General features: G+C 34.7%; 1 protein-coding gene across 1 annotated transcript in view; it reads right to left on the bottom strand.

The window, feature by feature from the left end:
- Fsip2 (fibrous sheath interacting protein 2) overlaps nucleotides 1-18,725 on the bottom strand; it is a 75,369-nt gene that overhangs the window by 43,376 nt on the left and 13,268 nt on the right. The window contains exons 9-15 of the mRNA XM_048426279.3: nucleotides 17,497-17,583; nucleotides 11,095-11,210; nucleotides 10,254-10,290; nucleotides 9,336-9,439; nucleotides 7,533-7,596; nucleotides 3,999-4,056; nucleotides 197-230 (exon numbers count right to left, since the gene is read on the bottom strand). Coding sequence (XP_048282236.3) covers nucleotides 197-230; nucleotides 3,999-4,056; nucleotides 7,533-7,596; nucleotides 9,336-9,439; nucleotides 10,254-10,290; nucleotides 11,095-11,210; nucleotides 17,497-17,583 — 500 coding nt within the window. The remainder of the gene's footprint in view (nucleotides 1-196; nucleotides 231-3,998; nucleotides 4,057-7,532; nucleotides 7,597-9,335; nucleotides 9,440-10,253; nucleotides 10,291-11,094; nucleotides 11,211-17,496; nucleotides 17,584-18,725) is intronic.

Raw genomic sequence — 18,725 nt, 5'->3', positions numbered from 1 at the left:
GCACCAAGAGTATTTTTGCTAACTTTACATTAAAAGGAAACTATTAAAATTATCTAAAAGTTAACTTCCAATACAAGAAAAAGCAAAGAGTATGGCCAACAAATATGAGCAGATGATTATTGGTATCTGATTTACATTTTTTTATGGCATATGGCAATTAGTATACTGTCTTATTAGTGAATTTTATGATACATACTTTATCCTGCAAGCAATTCTGTAGATTTTGCTGCCTGTAAGGTTAAGAAACAGTTATGATTTGTGAACTTAGAACACATGATTTATAAAAATACTTTTAAAGTTCATATTACTTATTGTTTCTTTTTTATGAGGGTTCTACATAAACACAAAATACCCTAAACTTTGATTTGTTTTCTTGAACATTCTCATGTAATGTTTTCCTAAGATATGGGCCGATAGACTCAAAAAATGTGCTTGATTTGCTCAGGAGAATAGAACAACAACATATCACATAAATAACTTGTGTTTGGTAGGAGGAACTCTGATAAACCTTTGATATGTATGTTTTCCAGTTCTCCAGAGAGTAAAACAGGATAAGGAAAGAAGGAACAGATGATCAGTCTATCCTATCTGCTAATAGAGACAATGGAGTAACGAATCTTATGATCATAGCTCTCTAGTAGCCCTTTATCTGCATTTTCAGATCCTAAAGTCCCATTCTCCGTTTGCTACATCTCACAGCAGAACGAGAACGTGTGGATTCCTGTTCACTACCTGTTTGCTAGAATCCTGGGTTTCTGGCTGCATTCAACACCAGCTTCAGTGATCATCATGCAGTGATGTGATAAACACATCCTTTCATGTGCTGTAATTAGATTTACTATCAAATATGAAAGGGTAGGTTTATAAAAATGTGTAAGAACGCAGCAATTACAAATTATGTTGAATAAGTCTAGACATATATTTCTAATCAATCCAAACATGAACTATTTGCCTAAACTCTTTCTAATACTTTCCAAAATTATTTTTCTCAAAATCTAAAACAAAATGTGGAAAAAACATCTGTCTAAATATTGCAATTTACGTATGTGGCAACAAAACAAAACAAAATAGTTTTGTTTTCAATAGTTTTAGCTTAGGAATGGTTTGGGGAGCATGGCATTGTAGCTGGATTTTCAACTAGACAGGGACTGAGGTAGAAAGATTGAGTTAGGCTAGGACTAAGGCAGGAGAGCGGAGAAAAAAGAGAGAGAAGAAAACAGGTGAGAAAGATTCTTGAAGAGAGGAAAGAAATAGGAGAGAGGGAGGTGGCAATAGCCCATATAGACTAGAACTTTTCTCAGATTTAGTTTGTAAAATAAACTTCAAGTTCCAAACCTTCCTTCTTTTATTTATTCATTACTTTGGTTGTCTAAACTTAACTTTTAGTTTACTTTTTTTGTCTTAAGTGATAGAATAGAGTCCTATAGTTCTCTGCACTGACAGCATTCCTTGTGTCCAAACAGGGAACAAAGACCTCTGCGAGACATAAAGAAATGACTGAAAAGATGGAATTAAATATTGAGTATATTAAGCTGCCAGTGTAGCTTAGTGAGTGGGACCTGGCATGAATGAGGTGCATCACTAAATCCCTAGCACCCTCCACAGAAGCAATTGTTTTTTAAAGCAAGCCATAAAATCAAAATAATGGAAAAGTAAAGACATCCAAAAATTCATTCTTTTTATAAAAGAAATGGACACTGACAAAAAACAGTCAGAACCATAATTCTTCAATCCTTATAAAAATGAAACCTTACACTATTTCAAACATATTAATTTCAGAATGATGTGAATATAATATGGAGAATTTTAAACTGGTCTATATTGCTTCCTTAAAATAGTCCATCATAATCAGTCATTAATTCTGTAAATTTTAATGTTTTTCTAACATCTGGCATTATTCTTTAAATACAGCATGCTCTCGATAGATGTTTGATAAATAGATTATAAAGATGTGCCTATGTATACCAAATCTCAAATGAAGACTACTTTTGAATGGTTTCTTGCCTTTAATTTTGTTCATGTATTGGTGACAAAGTAATTAATTATATGCTAATTTGATCATAATAGTAATGTTCTGAACTTTTGAAATTTAACTTAATAAACAATTATACAGATTCTAAGCATAGTCTTTAGGGCAGAGGATATCAAGCTTATTCATCTCATACTTAGTTATTACAGCTCTGCTGACATTTTTTATCTATGTTCTATGTTATAAATTTCATTTCTAATAGTAGTCTTTTGCAATTGCACTTCTTAAAAGAACAAATAAGTAGGAGCTGAAAGGTAGTTGGCATTGTAAAACATGTGGAGTCTCCATGGGAAAGCCTTTCATTATATATAGGTAAATTTATACATGTGATGAATAGAGTCTGACCAGACAGTAAAGGAGGTTAGCATTTCTTTATCACATAAACACAAATAATCATTGTATGCGCATGATGGGCTTCTTTCCTCCTCATTTGACTTGTCTGGGTGATATTCATTCTTTCTGGCTTTAACACAGTGCTGTGTATTCTGTGAGCACGCACTGAGTCCTACACACTGTGTATTCTGTGAACACACACTGAGTCCTACACACTGTGTATTCTGTGAACACGCACTGAGTCCTACACACTGTGTATTCTGTGAACACACACTGAGTCCTACACACTGTGTATTCCGTGAACACGCACTGAGTCCTACACACTGTGTATTCCGTGAACACGCACTGAGTCCTACACACTGTGTATTCTGTGAACACGCACTGAGTCCTACACACTGTGTATTCTGTGAGCACGCACTGAGTCCTACACACTGTGTATTCTGTGAGCACGCACTGAGTCCTACACACAGTGTATTCCGTGAACACGCACTGAGTCCTACACACTGTGTATTCTGTGAACACGCACTGAGTCCTACACACTGTGTATTCTGTGAACACGCACTGAGTCCTACACACTGTGTATTCTGTGAACACGCACTGAGTCCTACACACTGTGTATTCTGTGAACACGCACTGAGTCCTACACACTGTGTATTCTGTGAACACGCACTGAGTCCTACACACTGTGTATTCTGTGAACACGCACTGAGTCCTACACACCGACACCCATCAAGCTCAAGCTGACAGTCATCATTGAAAAGCTGAGTTCAAACATTAAAATCTTTTGTCATCAGAGATATTTTCTATCGTATGTCCATTTTCATAGGAATCTAGGTTTGTAAAGTGTGCAGTTCAGTTTGTATTTCATTTGATTTGTTGAGTTCTTTTTAAAATTTTAGCATTGGGTTGCTGGGAAGACAGTCCTGTCTGCAAATAGTTTGCTGTGCATGAACACTGGATTCAGATCCTGAGCACATACATAAAAACTGGATCAGCTGCAGAGAGAGACTCTGCCTCATTAAAACAAAGTATCAAGAGAAGATAAAGACAACAGTGATGTTGACTTCTGTCTGCGCACATGTGCATGCACATGTTCACCCCCACGTAAACATTTTTAAAAGATCACAGTGTTTCTAAAACAGTAGCCATTTTTTCAAGTTGAAAAAATGCTAAAATATCCGTTTCCCAATATTTCTTTGAGAAATGAAAAGCTTTGTTGCTTAACATCTCTTCGCTAAATGTTGCAGTTTCCAACACTAGTATTATTTTGGAGAACACTGTAAAATTTTAAAGAAAGAGAAAGATGATCAAGTAATTGAAATGCTATGATGAACAATTTTATCAGTACTTAGAAGCCCATAGTGTCAAAAGTCATAGGTAAATATTTCAGAGAAATACAAAGAAACCCTGAAGTAAAGGGTGCAGATGCTGGGTTCGGGGAACAGAGGACTGAACAGGAGGGAGGACGATGGCTTTCACTTTATCTACAATTCAAGCTAAGTCTTCAAGTTTGCAAGCAATGAGCTTTCAGTAAATCTAAGCAGAACTACAAAAAAAGAGATTTCATGTAGTCCTGTACTTAAGCAGTTACCAAAATATAAATGCACAATTCCACGTTAATAATTTGGATACTTACATAGTTGAGTAAACAGGAGAAGAAAAAATACCCGGGGGTGGAGGACCACCCTGCGATCCTAAGCATCAAGAAATGAAAATGATAATTTATATTCATCATCAGTAACATTTAAAATGGCAATACCATAATCAAACTGTTCTCACTAGTAACTGACTAGTTTACAAGCTTTTCAGGATATTACGCAGCAATTTCCAAAGTTCTTAGCAAAGAGTTCAATATGCTGTAAAACCTGAACTCCTTAACCACTTCTCGATGCCGAGTCTTTTGTGTGTGTCCTATGGCCTATAGACAGAGTCAAATTTAATATTCTACTGTAATATCCTTCCAATGTCTCTGGATGATTGTTGCCTTGGTCATTTTCTTTGGAGAACCTTGCATTTATACTTCTTATTTTTAAAGGTTCTGCTGAGTCTGTGGTAAATTCTTTGAAATCTTTCCTTGCGACACACCTAAACATAGAGACATCCTTCTTTAGCATTTCGAACACACACTACCACGCTCATCTTAAAGACTTTCTAGCGACTGGAGAGCGGGATCATCAGGTCAGAGCGCATACCGCTCTCATAGAGAACCCAAGTTCAGTTGCCAGAAGCCATGCCAAACAGCTTACAAAAACTTGAAACTCCCACAGTTGGGGGTCCAATACCATCTTCTCATTTTTTCAGGACCCTGAACTTGCTCACGTGCACCCACAGACATACACGCAAATAATTTTTTCAAATAAAACGTGCATTAAAAGTAAAAAACCAAAAATTCATGTTCCTATAATTACAAGCTTACTCATGTATCTTGAAAATGTAATAGTTTTACCATAATATTTTCAGCAACAACTATTCATGGGATATACTATTTGGTTTATGCTTCCTTAGCAGTTGTTCATCAATTGGTCATTTGTCTTGTTCCACTGAAATGTCTGAGTTACTTTATATAACATAGTGAGATTCTGTTTCTGTCTATGGTTACTAAAGACAGAGACAAGGTCTTTCTTCAGAACATCTGCGCTGCTTTACTGGATAAAATGTGTAGATTTGTGTGTGCTAATTATGCAAATAAATGGGAAACAAAAGTCTTAGAATTAATGGTCAAGAGAAAATTTGTGCTTATAGTTAGAGATACTTCAAATTCATTTAATTGGCAATTCTTATTTTTTTCAAATAATGAATAGCATATATATAAACTATATTAAATTCTATACCTTTTTCAGTTTGTGCGGCTTTGTTTTCATGTACTTCAAGGTTTTGGAGAAGATGCTGAGATTACGAGTGCACAGAAAAATGTCACGTGTAGTGGCATGTACTTATAATCCCTGTCCTGGGGAGATGGACTAAAGCTGATCCCATGAACTCTGAAGAAAGCCTGCTTATCCTATTGTTCAATTCACACAGGCCAGTGTGAATCCCTCATTAAAAAAACTTTCTCTCTCTCTCTCTCTCTCTCTCTCTCTCTCTCTCACACACACACACACACACACACACGCACACACACACACACACACACATAACATGAAGGAGTGTTCACAAATAGTAATCACCACAGAAAATCATTTTACTAAATGGGCTCAAGTAATGACTAACTGAGCCAATCAATTTCTCAAGCCAAGAGTTGGAATTTTTTAAGACATTGAGTCCTGTTTCAGGTTAGGTGTTTTGTTATAGGAACAAAAAGGTACTAATACAAAGAATATATATATTGATGATGAAGGGATAAAGAACATCGGTATGTAGAGTTATCCCTTGGTATCATTAGGATATTGGTTTGATATCAAGTTCATGGATCTGAAGGTCCTTTGAACAAAATAACATAGAATTTTCACATAACCTATCGATGTCTCCTGCACATTGTACTCTATGATTTATAATAGTACAAAATAAACAATGCACAGTGTATTTATAAATGGTTGTTATCCTGCACTGCTAACATAATAACAACAGGATAAAAGTACACATGCTGTGTATAGATGCAACGAGTATTTAAATAAACAGTATATAACTCAGCTTTGTTTATTTGTTAATATAAAATATGTTGTTATGGACACTTTGCTGTACATTGAAAGATGGATCTTCAGTTGAGAGCAGAAGGGTAAAATGCTTAAGGGCGGTCTTGAAAGGAAAAAGAAAAGAAAAGGGAAACAACTCTGAAGAGAATTATACTACATGAAGTAAGTCAAAGGTGCTGAAACGCAACTATCACATGTTTTACTTTACTTGTGGAACATGGACTATCAAACTCATAAAAGATGAATATAACAGACTTGAAGGAAAAGGACATGAAATGATATTGGACACAGTTTTATCTTTTATAACTAATAAATATTATGGATTCATTATGCTTTGTGATTTTTGTTAGCAGTATTTTGTTGAGGGAATATCTTCTGTGTTCTAACCATGCACACATGCAAAACACATGCACAAGTGTAGCTGAGGTGAAAGATATATCGACTGCCTTAGTATACAGTTTACATATATATATATGTATATATATATATATCAATAACTTGATATGTCTCAAATGATTAGGAAGGTTATTATGAATTCATAAAATTGTCTTTGTAAACTATGCCTCAAAGTCTTGAAGACAGGAAAAGACAAGCTACTAGACAAGTGAAAAAGACATAAAAATATAAGCATAAAATGTTAGGAAATTGTCTCAATTTTGATTGTGATCATAAGAAATATCTCATTAAAACCCACATGAAATTAAAACATTTGAAACCTTTGAATGCTTTTGGAACACTGAGAAAAAGAGGACAGAAAACATATAGGATCTACAGAAACAGGGAATGTGCTTTGCCACTGTGCATCCTAGAAAACTCAGAAAAGACTCCTGTAAACCCTCACCAACATGATTTCCTGGACGTTAGCCAAACACAGACAAATTAATAGACATTCTACAGTAGAAGGCAGGACACCCAGGTGGTCTCAGCCTTACACAAAGAACTCTGGGTAACTAATGAATGTCGACAGCAGAAGGGAGAGTCTCCCTCTGGACTCGGGGATGAGCATAGCAATTGCTCAACCCTGAAAACAAACATACAAGTGACATTATTCAGAATAAGCATGTTGTACTTAAGCATTTAGGAATATGTATGTATATATACATTAATTATGTATGTATTTATTAATAAGAGGAAGGCAGGGTGTATGACAGGGTTTGGAGGAAAGAAAGAGAAGGGGAAAGGATGTAATTGTAGCGAAACCTCAAAAATAAAAGAAATAATCAGAATCAGAAAACTCTTTCCTCATGCCTCAAAGAATAGTCCTACCCATTCTCCTCATACATAACATAGTTTTATGCACACTCTTTTTTGTATTTATAAACTTGATTTGTGTGTGTCTAGACTGTTTCTTCCATTACAGGGTCAAAGCTCTAAGAAACAGTCCTATCTACCTTTTCCATCTATGTTCAGTTCACTGTACAAGACCGAGCATAAATCACTGTGTTCAGATGTTAACTGGCAGAGACTTTGGAACGGGTACTGCAGGTGGCTGGTGGGAGGCTGTTTTAACAGCTGCGCAACTTCCAGCTGGTGCTTACCTGGCTCACCAACGTAACTTGATTTCTTGCTTGGTCTTCCATTCCAGTCCCCTTGCATCTCCTTCTACACAAACAGTAACAAGAGATTTCTCCAAATTTTTATCACCAACTTACATTTCTATGTTTAAATTTAAGTTAATATTGTTAGGTTTCTCACAAATTTCCATTTGTAAGAAATATTTATTTCGTGCTTATTTTATACCTATTATTTACAGAATTAAAATTAATATAATAAAAAATGTCCACAATACTATAATTCACACAGCTGATGATTTTTTAACTTTGATACTCAGCATATACTTTATTCATGTCAAATACAGTATCATTAGAAAATTTAATGAAATTATATATGGTTAGAATTGGCATTAGTAGTGAAAACTGAAGACTTATATGAGGAAGGTTCTGTGTCCCTGCTATGGTACCTCTTTCCTACAATATAGCATTTTCTGGTAACCCTAAATTAACACATCAAAAAGGCAAAGTAGTTAATTTAATAAGTAGTGTAGCAACTCAGTGGTGCTGAAAAAGAGAGCATGTACCCTCCATGAGTGATTGTGAGTTTCTGCACCTTTCTGGGCACTATACCTGCTTGCAGGGGAAAAAATTGACAATAATCATCTCCATTGTTCAATATTTGGAATGTGAAAGCAAGCAATAAGAAAAATATCTAGTGATTTTAGGTTTTGCACTGAGTGCATAGAACAGTTAAATTTGGTATCTGTGAGCTTCTACTACAAATTAAGGAGTAAAACGAAAGTGAGTAGAGCATGCAATGCTCAGAGAGGTCGATAACACAGTTCAGACATACTGTTTCTGTGTAGTGAAGTGAACGGCTTCCTTGTATGTAACGCAGTGATGTTCTCATTGTGCAGCCGGGAGTATTGCAATAATCAGTCATCACTGTACATTATCATGCCAATTTTTACTTACAGTCGCATGAACAAACTTGACATGTGCTTTTTGGCATCTTTTTCCTTGTAATGTTTTGAAAATGTATGAGACAAAAGTGTGGACTACAATGTGTTTTAGGACGTTGTTTTAACAGGTCTTCTTGATTTATTAAAAGTTAGAGGCTTTAAAGTATGGTAAACAATGTGGCTATTCCAACAGCTAAAATTTTTCCTGATCGTAATTTAACAAAGCTAGTGACACTGCAGATTAGTGAACTAACTATGCAAAAATAAGTTAACAAATATTTCTTTAAAATAAAATATATCTCAGAGGCATACTATCATGGTGAGCATAACACATATTCTGCATTTTTATTTTACATTATTTGATGTCAACTCTTCTGCATTATGAGTCACATAAAATTATGTCTTTTTCTACTTTAATATGAATAATTCATTTGGAGATAATCTATTAAATATCTTCTATCAAAAATTTTGAAAACTATGTAAACTCCTTAGCATAATTAATTAACACCATGATAATATTGAGACTGCGCATATTGATTTTATTCCTAAGATAACAGGTTAACAATTTATAAATAATATTCATTTCATATGTAATGGCTATACATTTGGGTCCCAGTGATAACTTTTTATGTGCAGATTATCTGATTACTGATGTAAAATGATAAATCAGTGTCATTACAAACCATCCAAGAAGCTTACCTGAGTCCTCTGAGGGGTATGTAGGTACCACCCTGACCATGGGTTATTATATTTTCATAATTGTATGATAAAGGTCATGGATTAAGTTATACTGTAAGGTTAAAGAGTGGCAGTTTCATATATTAAAATGACCATGAGGTATCTCATTTATTCTGATTCAATTTAGAGTAAATTAAAAGTTACATACCTCTTCTTTTTGAAGCCCCAAAGATGCGTATGAAAGTCTAGTAGTCTTTGTGGGTGAATTTTGAGCTGAAATAACTGAGTTTCTAGCCGATGTGTTAAAAGGGACTGGAGAGATAAGAAATAGTTTTAAAAATGAAAACACTGTAGTGCCAAAAGAGAATCATAATTTGCAGGCTTGCTCTAACGTTCTTCCCACAAACTGCTACCCTCACCAGAGTAATCAGTCAGCAATCTATTTAAGTTAAGCTAACTTCTCCAAGGATAATATCTTTCTAGATGTCACTTCTTCCCAAATGCTTCCAAAGAAAAAGTCTGAAATTCTTATCTTGTGATGAGCGAAAGAGCTTACTCTCATGAAACAAACAGGGCCCATTGACAAAACTGACTGTTTTAATTGTATTCAGTCTGCAATGACAACTTATAGCTTGCACTAGAAAATAAACAAAGCTGTATTTCAAATTGACTTTAGGCAGAAAGCAAAGTGACAAAAAGCTGTTTTAAGAAGACTTTTTTCTTTTTTTTCTTATAAGTTTGAGCATTGAATTTATTTAGTGGATTGTAGAAGGGAAGGGGGTGAACGAGAGGGGGAGGGAGGGAGGCAGGGAAGGAGGGAGGGAGGAAAGAAGAGAGAAGGAGAGAGAGAGAGAGAGAGAGAGAGAGAGAGAGAGAGAGAGAACAGGGAGTAGAGGCAGCAGCCACCTCTTCAGAAGAGAAATGGGACAGAGAGAAAGTTTTTTTTCACAGCAAGGTTTGTAGTGAACTAAAAAGAGGAAGAAGTGATTGGAGGAAGGTTACTTCAATAATAAAAAAGTTGAACTAATCATTCCTTTTAAAATTAGGTAAAACGCTTTTAAAACCATACAATGGAGTATAATTATATACTTAATAACAAAATGAGTAGTATTGTTCATAATCTTACCTCTTTCATCACTTGTTTTTTTCGTCATTCCATTTCTCTATATGATAAAATATTAAATAAAAAATATTCATAAGTAACAAAACTTCAGGAAAACATTTTTATCTTCTATCAGAAAATCAAATTAATCCAGATCCTTTTTTCCTTTTCCTGCTTTAAGTTTGTCATCAAAAGTGTACCAGGCACAGTGGGCATCACTAACTTCCCAGGATACCTTTTGTTGTCTCAAATCTAATTCAATTTTGAGTTTAATTTCTAGCAATATAGACCTTACTTCTCTTCCAGTTTGTACTTTATTTAAAGGCACAGTGAGACATTCAATGGATAGTTCCAAAACTTAGTCATTCAACAGGATACAGGGAGGTATACTTCTACCAGTTCAAACATCCTGCAACACTATAAAATGCTTATTTAAAATACTCATTAGGACCAGAGCCAGATGAAGGAAAATGTGTCCTCAAGATGGGTGCTGCCTCACTCACCTTTGCATATAATTGACTCAATTTGCATTCAATTAAATAAGAAAAATAAAACAATTTTCTTATTTTTCCATATTTTAGCTTATCCCAGTGCTTGGTCTACATGAGCATACATTTCTTAGACTACCAACAATTAGCAGCATTATCATCACTGTTGATAATGGACTGTGGATTTGCTTGTGTTGAATTTCACGGTGCATGAATAATATAGTTAAGCTGACACTTTCTTGCCTGGGGAGTGGAACACTTTTTCTTGCAAGAACTCATTTCCCCTAATAAGGCCAGGTTAGTAAAAGAGGTCACATATGTAAACAGAACTTAAGCAGATGAAGTAACACTAACCACATCACTTGAAACATTCTTACCTTTTGTTCTATATTACTGTTCTGTACCTCTGGCTGGTAAGCAACTGAGGATCCTGATATTTTCGTAACATTCTTTGAACTACTCTGAGACTGATTAACAGCAGATGATACTTGTCCTAGGAGTAAATGAGAAAAAAAAAAACCTTTGGTTTTGAAAATGCTGTTAAGTGCAACAAACTAATTCCTTAAAGTAGTTATTTAAATTTTAAATATTCTTGAGAAACAATACTTCTAAAAGGGACACAAACAACCGAAAGTTTTCAATCAGTGATGTAATATATTGGGGTTCCTCATACAAGCGCTCCCCTCGATGGTTGTCATCAATCCCCACGAGCACTGATCTAGAACTCTTAAGATTATTTTGTGTTTTCTGAAATTCTGCATGAATGAAATGATACAGTGTGTACATTTCTCCTTTGTTTTTATTTCTGGGTAAGTAAAATGATTTTTTTAGGCAACATACTGTTGTGTAGATAGATATACCATACTTTGTGGTCTACCATCAGTTCAAAGACATCTTAATTGTTTTCAGTGTTGGCCATTTCTGAAAAGAACTGTGAATTTTTATACACACACACACACACACATATATATATATATAACATATATAAATGTTAACATATCAATAGATCAATATGACATATTGATCTATAAAACTATTGATTTGTCTCTGAATCTATTTTAGTTAAATTGAATAAATCTTTATCATAAAAACCACCTGGGCCAAATGATAATTATAACTTTAAGTAACCTCAAAAACTCTATCAAAGTGATCACCCTATTATAATATCTGTCACCAGTGGGTCATAAGTACTCTTCTTTCACATATTCCTCTCAATACTTAATAAGCAGAGAAAATAATTCATTTAAAGACATAGTAAAAAATGTAAAAAAGTAATGATACAAACAGGCGGCTCTAAATTCAGTAAAAATGAAAAACAAGACTGAGCAGGGAAAGGAAAAGACATCAATCAGCACAGCAGAGACTACAAATAATTGCCAAATGATTAAGAAAGAAGGACAATACAGGAGGGATGATATGAAAACTTACATAAAAGACAATGCTCTTGAAAACTTCCTTATCAACTCCTACTTATGAATAATTAAAATGTGAGTAAATTACTGTCAAACAAATAAATAAATGATTCTCTAAAAACAATTTCTGCAAAAATGTACCAGACACAAATTATTTCTTGAGTTTAAGTGACTTCATAGATTGAAGCATATTTCTAAGGGAAATTAAATTTGCACAAACTTTCAAACGCTAAAGTGCAAACATTGGCTCACTCTCATTGTTTTAAATTACCATGTGTTTGATTAAACATAATTCTGCTGTGCAAACACACCATACTTTCTTTATTCTTTTGTTGAAGGACACCAATCTTGATTTTATAATTTATTTTAAACAGTAATGAAATAAACATTGATGTGCAGGTTTCTGCATGATTTGTTTTGAGTTTTTAGTGATTTAACTAAAACTAGCTAAAAATGATTTAGCTAGTTTACGTGGTAGATTTGTTTTTAAGTTTTTAGAAAAATCCATACAGATTTTCAGAGTGACTAGACTGATTTATGTTCCCACCAACATGTAGAGATAGACTTCCTTCACTTTTTGAAATCCACACCCTCATTAGCATGTGTTGTTATTTGTTTTTTAATGACTGCAATTTAGTTTGGAGTGGAAATGAATGTCAGTGTTTTGATTTGCATCTCGCCAGGTGTTTCGGCTTCCATTTTTCTAATGATGTTGATGATTTATTTCATCAGTTTGGTGGTCATTTATACCTCATCTTTTGAGAAGTGCCTATTTATTAGTTTAGTTACAGGTTGGATTGGTTGATTTCCTGTTTTCTTTTGTGTGTGTGTGTGTGTGTGTGTGTGTATTTATTCCAAATGCTAACCCAAGATTATATGTGTAGTTAGAAAAGATTTTACTTCATTCACTCCTCCATTTAATCATTCAATTGTCTAAAACATATTTTGAGAGTGAAGTCATTTAATTCTGTGCAATCCCATTTGGTAATTTTTGCCTATGCCTAGGTCTTTAATATTGTAACTAGTTTTTTTTTTAATCTAGCAGTTGTGTTTATTTTACATTTTTTGATTTCTCTGGAATTGAATTTTGTATAAGGCAAGAAATAGGCATCTAGTTTATTTTTCCACTTGTAGCTATCTGGCTTTCCCAGATCCATTTGCTGAACTCAGCATTGTATTCTCCAGTTCAGACTTTTAACAACTCTGTCAAAAATCAGTTGGCTATTTGGTAGTGTGGGCTTATAAGATCTTCTGTTTTATTCCATTATTCTACATGTTCTTTTTGTGGCAGTATTGTGTTATTTTTGTTATTATGGTTATCTTGAGTTTCTACTGCTATAATATAAACCTTGGCCAAAAGCAACTTTGGGAAAATAAAGAATGTATTTCATCTTACCACTGCAGTCTATCAGGAAGGGAAGTCGAGGCAGGAACTGAAGCAGAAGCCATGGAGGAATGCTGCTTATTGAGTTGTTCCTCCTGGCTTGCTCAGTTTGCTTTCATATACATTCCAGGATCAACTGCACAGGGATGTCACTACATCCTGGGCTCTTTTACATCAATCATAAATCAAGAAAATGCCTCACAGGTTTGCCTATCGGCTACACAAATGAGAACTTTTTCTCAACTGAATTTCCTTCTTTATAGATAACTTTAGCTTGTGTTCAGTTGACAAAAAAAAAAAAACAAAAACCAAAAACCAAAAAACAAAACAAAACAAAAAAACAACCAGAAGGATGGCTCTGTAATATGACTTCAAATTCAGCATGGTGATACTTTCCGCATTTTTCTTTTTGCTTAGGATTGTTTTGGAAAATTAGAGTCTTTTGTACTTACATTGGAATTTTGGTGGTTATTTTATCAATTTCTTTAAGATTACATAATAACTTGATAAGGATTACATTAAACTTGCAGATTAATTTTATAGTAAAATCATTTTCACAATATTAATTATGCTGGTCCATAACATTAGAGGTCTTTAATACTCTTTTTTATTTTATTTCTTTAAAAAGAAAGCAAACCATTTTTTTTTTCATTTTACATACCAATCCCAGTTCCCACTCACTCCCCTCCTCCCATTCCTTCTACCTTCCCTCAGACCCCACCTCCCATCCACTCCTCAGAGAGGGTAAGGCATATTGCTTTGGGGAAGGTCCAAGGCCCTCCCAACTATACTTAGGCTGAGCAAGAGAATGTATTCCAAAAAGCCAGTACAGGCAATAGGTATAAATCTGCCCCTGCCAGTGGCCCCTCAGTCTGCCCCAGCCATACAACTGTCACCCACATTCAGAGGGTCTACTTTGGGTCTATGCTGTTTTTTGTTAAAGCCTTTATGTCTTCTTGTACACAGAACTATGCTGAGTACAAATAATAGTGATGCTGTTTCTTTCTTTACCATTTATGCCGTTTAATTTCCTTTCCTTTCCTTATTGCTTTTGCTAAGACTTCAAGCACTATACGTACATCAGGGTTCAGAGTGTGGGCACCACGTCCAGCTTTTTATTTTATAGAAGAGCTTTGAGCTCTGAACTCAGATAGTGTTAGATATAGATTTGTCACACCAAACCTTTCTCATGTCGAGGTGTGTTTCTCCATAACTTTTTCCATGAGGGTAAATGGGTTTTGCTTAAAAATAGTATTTCTATCTATTAGACAATCATTTGACTTCTCTTCTTGAGTCTCTATGTATGTTGTGTTACATTTATAATAAAATTATAGTGAAATCTATTGTTTTCTAATTACCGTACACTAATAAAGAAGGCAAAACCAAAACAAACAAACAAACAAAAAACTAAATTGGAGTTCATTCAAAGAGAGGAGGCAAAGGCATAGCAAGCCATTTGCTATTCTGGTCAATGAGGTTCAAGCTAACTTGAAAAGTTTTTGACATTTGATACTGTTGCAAATTTAAAGTGTTTAATTATTGAATATAGAATTATAAATTATTAGTATGTGTAATGTGGTAGTGGTAATTTTATCCCATGCTTTATTTTTCATCCTTTCTTTTCAGACTACATATTGAAATATTGATGATGATGATATAAGTGTGATGGACTTCACAACAATTTGGCACCAGGTGTGTTGACACAGATAAAGTAGCTCATGAACTGCTGAGAGTGGCGGTCATGGCCACACAAATCTTTATGATCCCCTCTTCAGTTTTATATGTATTTAAGTATTTACTAGGAAAAGCTTAAAAACCCTTAAAAACTATTAAAAAAATCTGCCAAAAGAAAAAAATTAATGCTGATTTTGAAGAGCAATGCACAGAAGACTGTATATAATATCTTATTAGATATATGAACAATATCTAAAATATTACAAGCATTTTGCTTGGATTATGAAAAAACAATGAATTAGAATATTTTATCTGTGTGTAGACATGTGTGTGCTGTGTGTACATGTCTGTGACAGTGTGTATATGTTTACATGGTGTCTATTCAAGTGTGTGTACATGTATGTGGAGGCCTGCGGTCAATGACAAGTATCTACTTAGATCAGGCTCCACATTAATATTTAGAACCAGAGTTTCTTACTGAATCTGGAGCTCATCTATTTAGCTGACCAATGAGGTCCAGGCAAACCTTTATCTCTGGTCCACTCCATCCTGGCACTGGAGTTACAAACTCGGGACTTTAACATGAATGCTGGGGATGTGAACTCAGGTCCTTGTACCTGTGTGAAAAGCACTTCAAAGACTGAGCCAATTCCTTAGTCTCAGATGGGTTTTTTAAAAGTATAAATAAAAACAATCAACTGTTAACCTAAAGTCCATTTCAAATGAGAGTAATGAATTTCAGAGGTAAAGAGATTATGAGATCAAAAACAACAACAGCAGCAAAAAACTAGGTTCATTTATTGTTAGAAAGGCTGTTATATAAGAGACACCAATCTTGCAGAAAGGTAATAAAAGGAAACACAATGGTAATAATCAGGGTAAATAATACAGTTTTTCTTTAAGTTTGCAAAATATATTTCATAATTAAAAGGAAAATTTACCAAACTGTGTAACTGGATACTGGATGTATATATATGTAGTACATGAGAAAATTCTGAAGGATAAGAATATTAGAAAATAGTAGTAAGGATGCTATCTTCCAATAAAGGATATACAATGTTGACTCTTTGTTTATTTGGAAGAAAAATATTATTATAACTTAGAATACCCCTGATAAAACTGCCTAGAGAGCATAATTAAAAACAATAGCCAGACAGAAAACCAACGTGAAACTAGGTAAAGCTCTGCTGGCTTATGTTTGTTCTACCTGCACAGCAGAAGCTGAGGCATAAGGACTGCCAGAAGCTTGATGCCAACCTGGGCTACAAGATGAGACGCTGGAACAACAGCAGCAAAGAACACGTACAGTTGTATTAAACACTGAAGTAGCCATAGTTTGCTGTGATAGCTGTTGGTAGAGGAGAGTAAGACTTCCTTCAGGGCCATGGTATGGTGCCCAAACTCTAGTAGGAGGTTGAGAAAAGCTAACTGAAAATGGAGTGGCCTTTTGCACCCTAGAAGCTGCCCTACTTTCTGTGACACACCTTCTCCAACAAGGCCACACCTCCTAATCCTTTGCAAACAGTTCTGCCAGCTAGGTACAAGCACTCAAACACATGATGAGCCCATGAGGGTCGTGGAGATGAACAAGTTCAGATTCAGAGGGCCCTGGAGCAGCCTGGAAAGCTGAAGACTAGGCAGCATTTTCCTTACGCCAGCTTTCCAGAGTTTGTAAAAAAGCAAGCAGATTACACATAAATCTAAGAAAACTTGGACTTTCTGGTTTTTTTTTTTTTTTAGGTTTTAATCAGTATGCTTCAAGGTTACTCTAAGTTTACACATTAACTGCAGCTTGAGAGTTTAGGGGAAAAAAGTATGATCTCATTCAGCTCTAACTTTTTTTTCCTTTTCACGATTACCATTAGAGTACTTCTTGTTTGGGAATTAATGGTATAATCTGGTGAACTCAGAAGAAAAACAAAGTGACTCAGCATAAGAATGATAGAAGGCAATAGCCTGACAAATGTTCACTTCATCTTAGAATCAATATTCTGAAATATTTCCGAGTTTTCTGAAATCATTCTGAGAATATAAAGTATTTTATAATCAGTCAATCTGATTTGTAATTAATATGAATAAATCCTGCATTTAACTGTTCTTCAGTGAAAGTCTGATGACCAATTGAAAGCACTAAATTAGTTATCTAGAGCTTAAATTCTGAAATCAGTACATGGAAGTCACTCTCAAAATGCAGTTACTCACCAGAAGGAGCTGAAGCTTCACCTGCATTCAAGCAAAGGTTAGTACCAACTCAGTCTTCCCCCAAATCACTACTCTAATATGTGGTATTTATTAAAATATTCAATTACCTGATGTTCCTTTACATGTTCTATCGTCACCATCAGGATAGACTATTTTTATATCATCAAAACGCTTCTTTTTCTTCTTCATAGAAGCTTAAAAACATAATAAGACAATATTAGTGGTGATAATAGAATTATCCAAGACAAAATATCCTTTTGTGCTTAAAAAGAAGTAAGTCCTTGTTAATCTGCAGGTAGTATTTGGGGAACAGAAAGAAGATGGAGAAACAGCAAATGGAAAGAGCTGATTATTTCTGAGATATTATGTATTTAACTTAAAAGACGTACACGGAGAGACTATTTTTATTTTTGAAAGAAGGAAACCTACACCTAACCCTGAGTTTCTGTAAGGAATACATGACAGCAAAATGACATTGATGAAGATTTATCAGCCCACAATGACCCTCAGATTCTTGAATTTGACTTTGAGGTGAGTAAAAACAAAAATATACAGGTGGGTTATAGGTATTCATATGTTTGTTCTCTTGGTATAAGACAACATTACTACAGTGCTATACAATTGTGATATTAATGTCTTTATTCCTTGTCACTCTGAATTATGAAAATATTAATATGCTGTTTTCTAAAGAAAATATGATGTAGCAATGTTTCAAATTGCTAATTCGAGGCCTGATTGTAGTGGCACAGGCCTTTAATCCTAGCACTGAGGAGGCAGAGGCAGACGGATCTCTGTGAGTTCAAGGTCAGCCTGGTTGGCAGAGCAAGTTCCAGGACAGGCTCCAAAAACAACATAGAAAAACCCTTTCTCAGAAAACCAAATAAGTAAAAGATTGCTACTGCAGGGGACGGAACAAATGGTTCAGAAGTTATGAGCAAATTTTGGACTTGCAGATGATCTGGGTTTGGTTCTGAGAACCCACATGATTGCTTACAACCAACCAGTTCCAAGGGTCTGGATCTGTTGCCCTCTTCTGACCTCCAGAGATACCAAGTATGCACATTCTACATACGTGTGCCTACACATAAAAATGAAAAATTTAAAAATGCGTGAAAAAGTTAACAGCTCACACTATTTCCCCGTTGCATGAGAAAGAGATATCAGGATGTACAAAGCTGTTCAAGTGATTTGCAATCTGAAGCATAGGGTTCCACTAATCCTTTAAAAAAGCAAATCAATTGAATTAATTCATCTAGTGAACTAATGAACAGATACGTTCTTCTCAAAATTTTATGACACATAAAAGTAGAAGTTTAGTATTACAGTGATTGAAATT

This window comes from Myodes glareolus, chromosome 21 (genome assembly GCF_982192425.1).
Source record: "Myodes glareolus chromosome 21, mMyoGla1.1, whole genome shotgun sequence".
NCBI lineage: Eukaryota > Metazoa > Chordata > Mammalia > Rodentia > Cricetidae > Myodes > Myodes glareolus.
The sequence above is the reverse complement of the archived record's forward strand: the minus strand, read 5'-3'. Positions and strand labels throughout refer to the sequence as shown.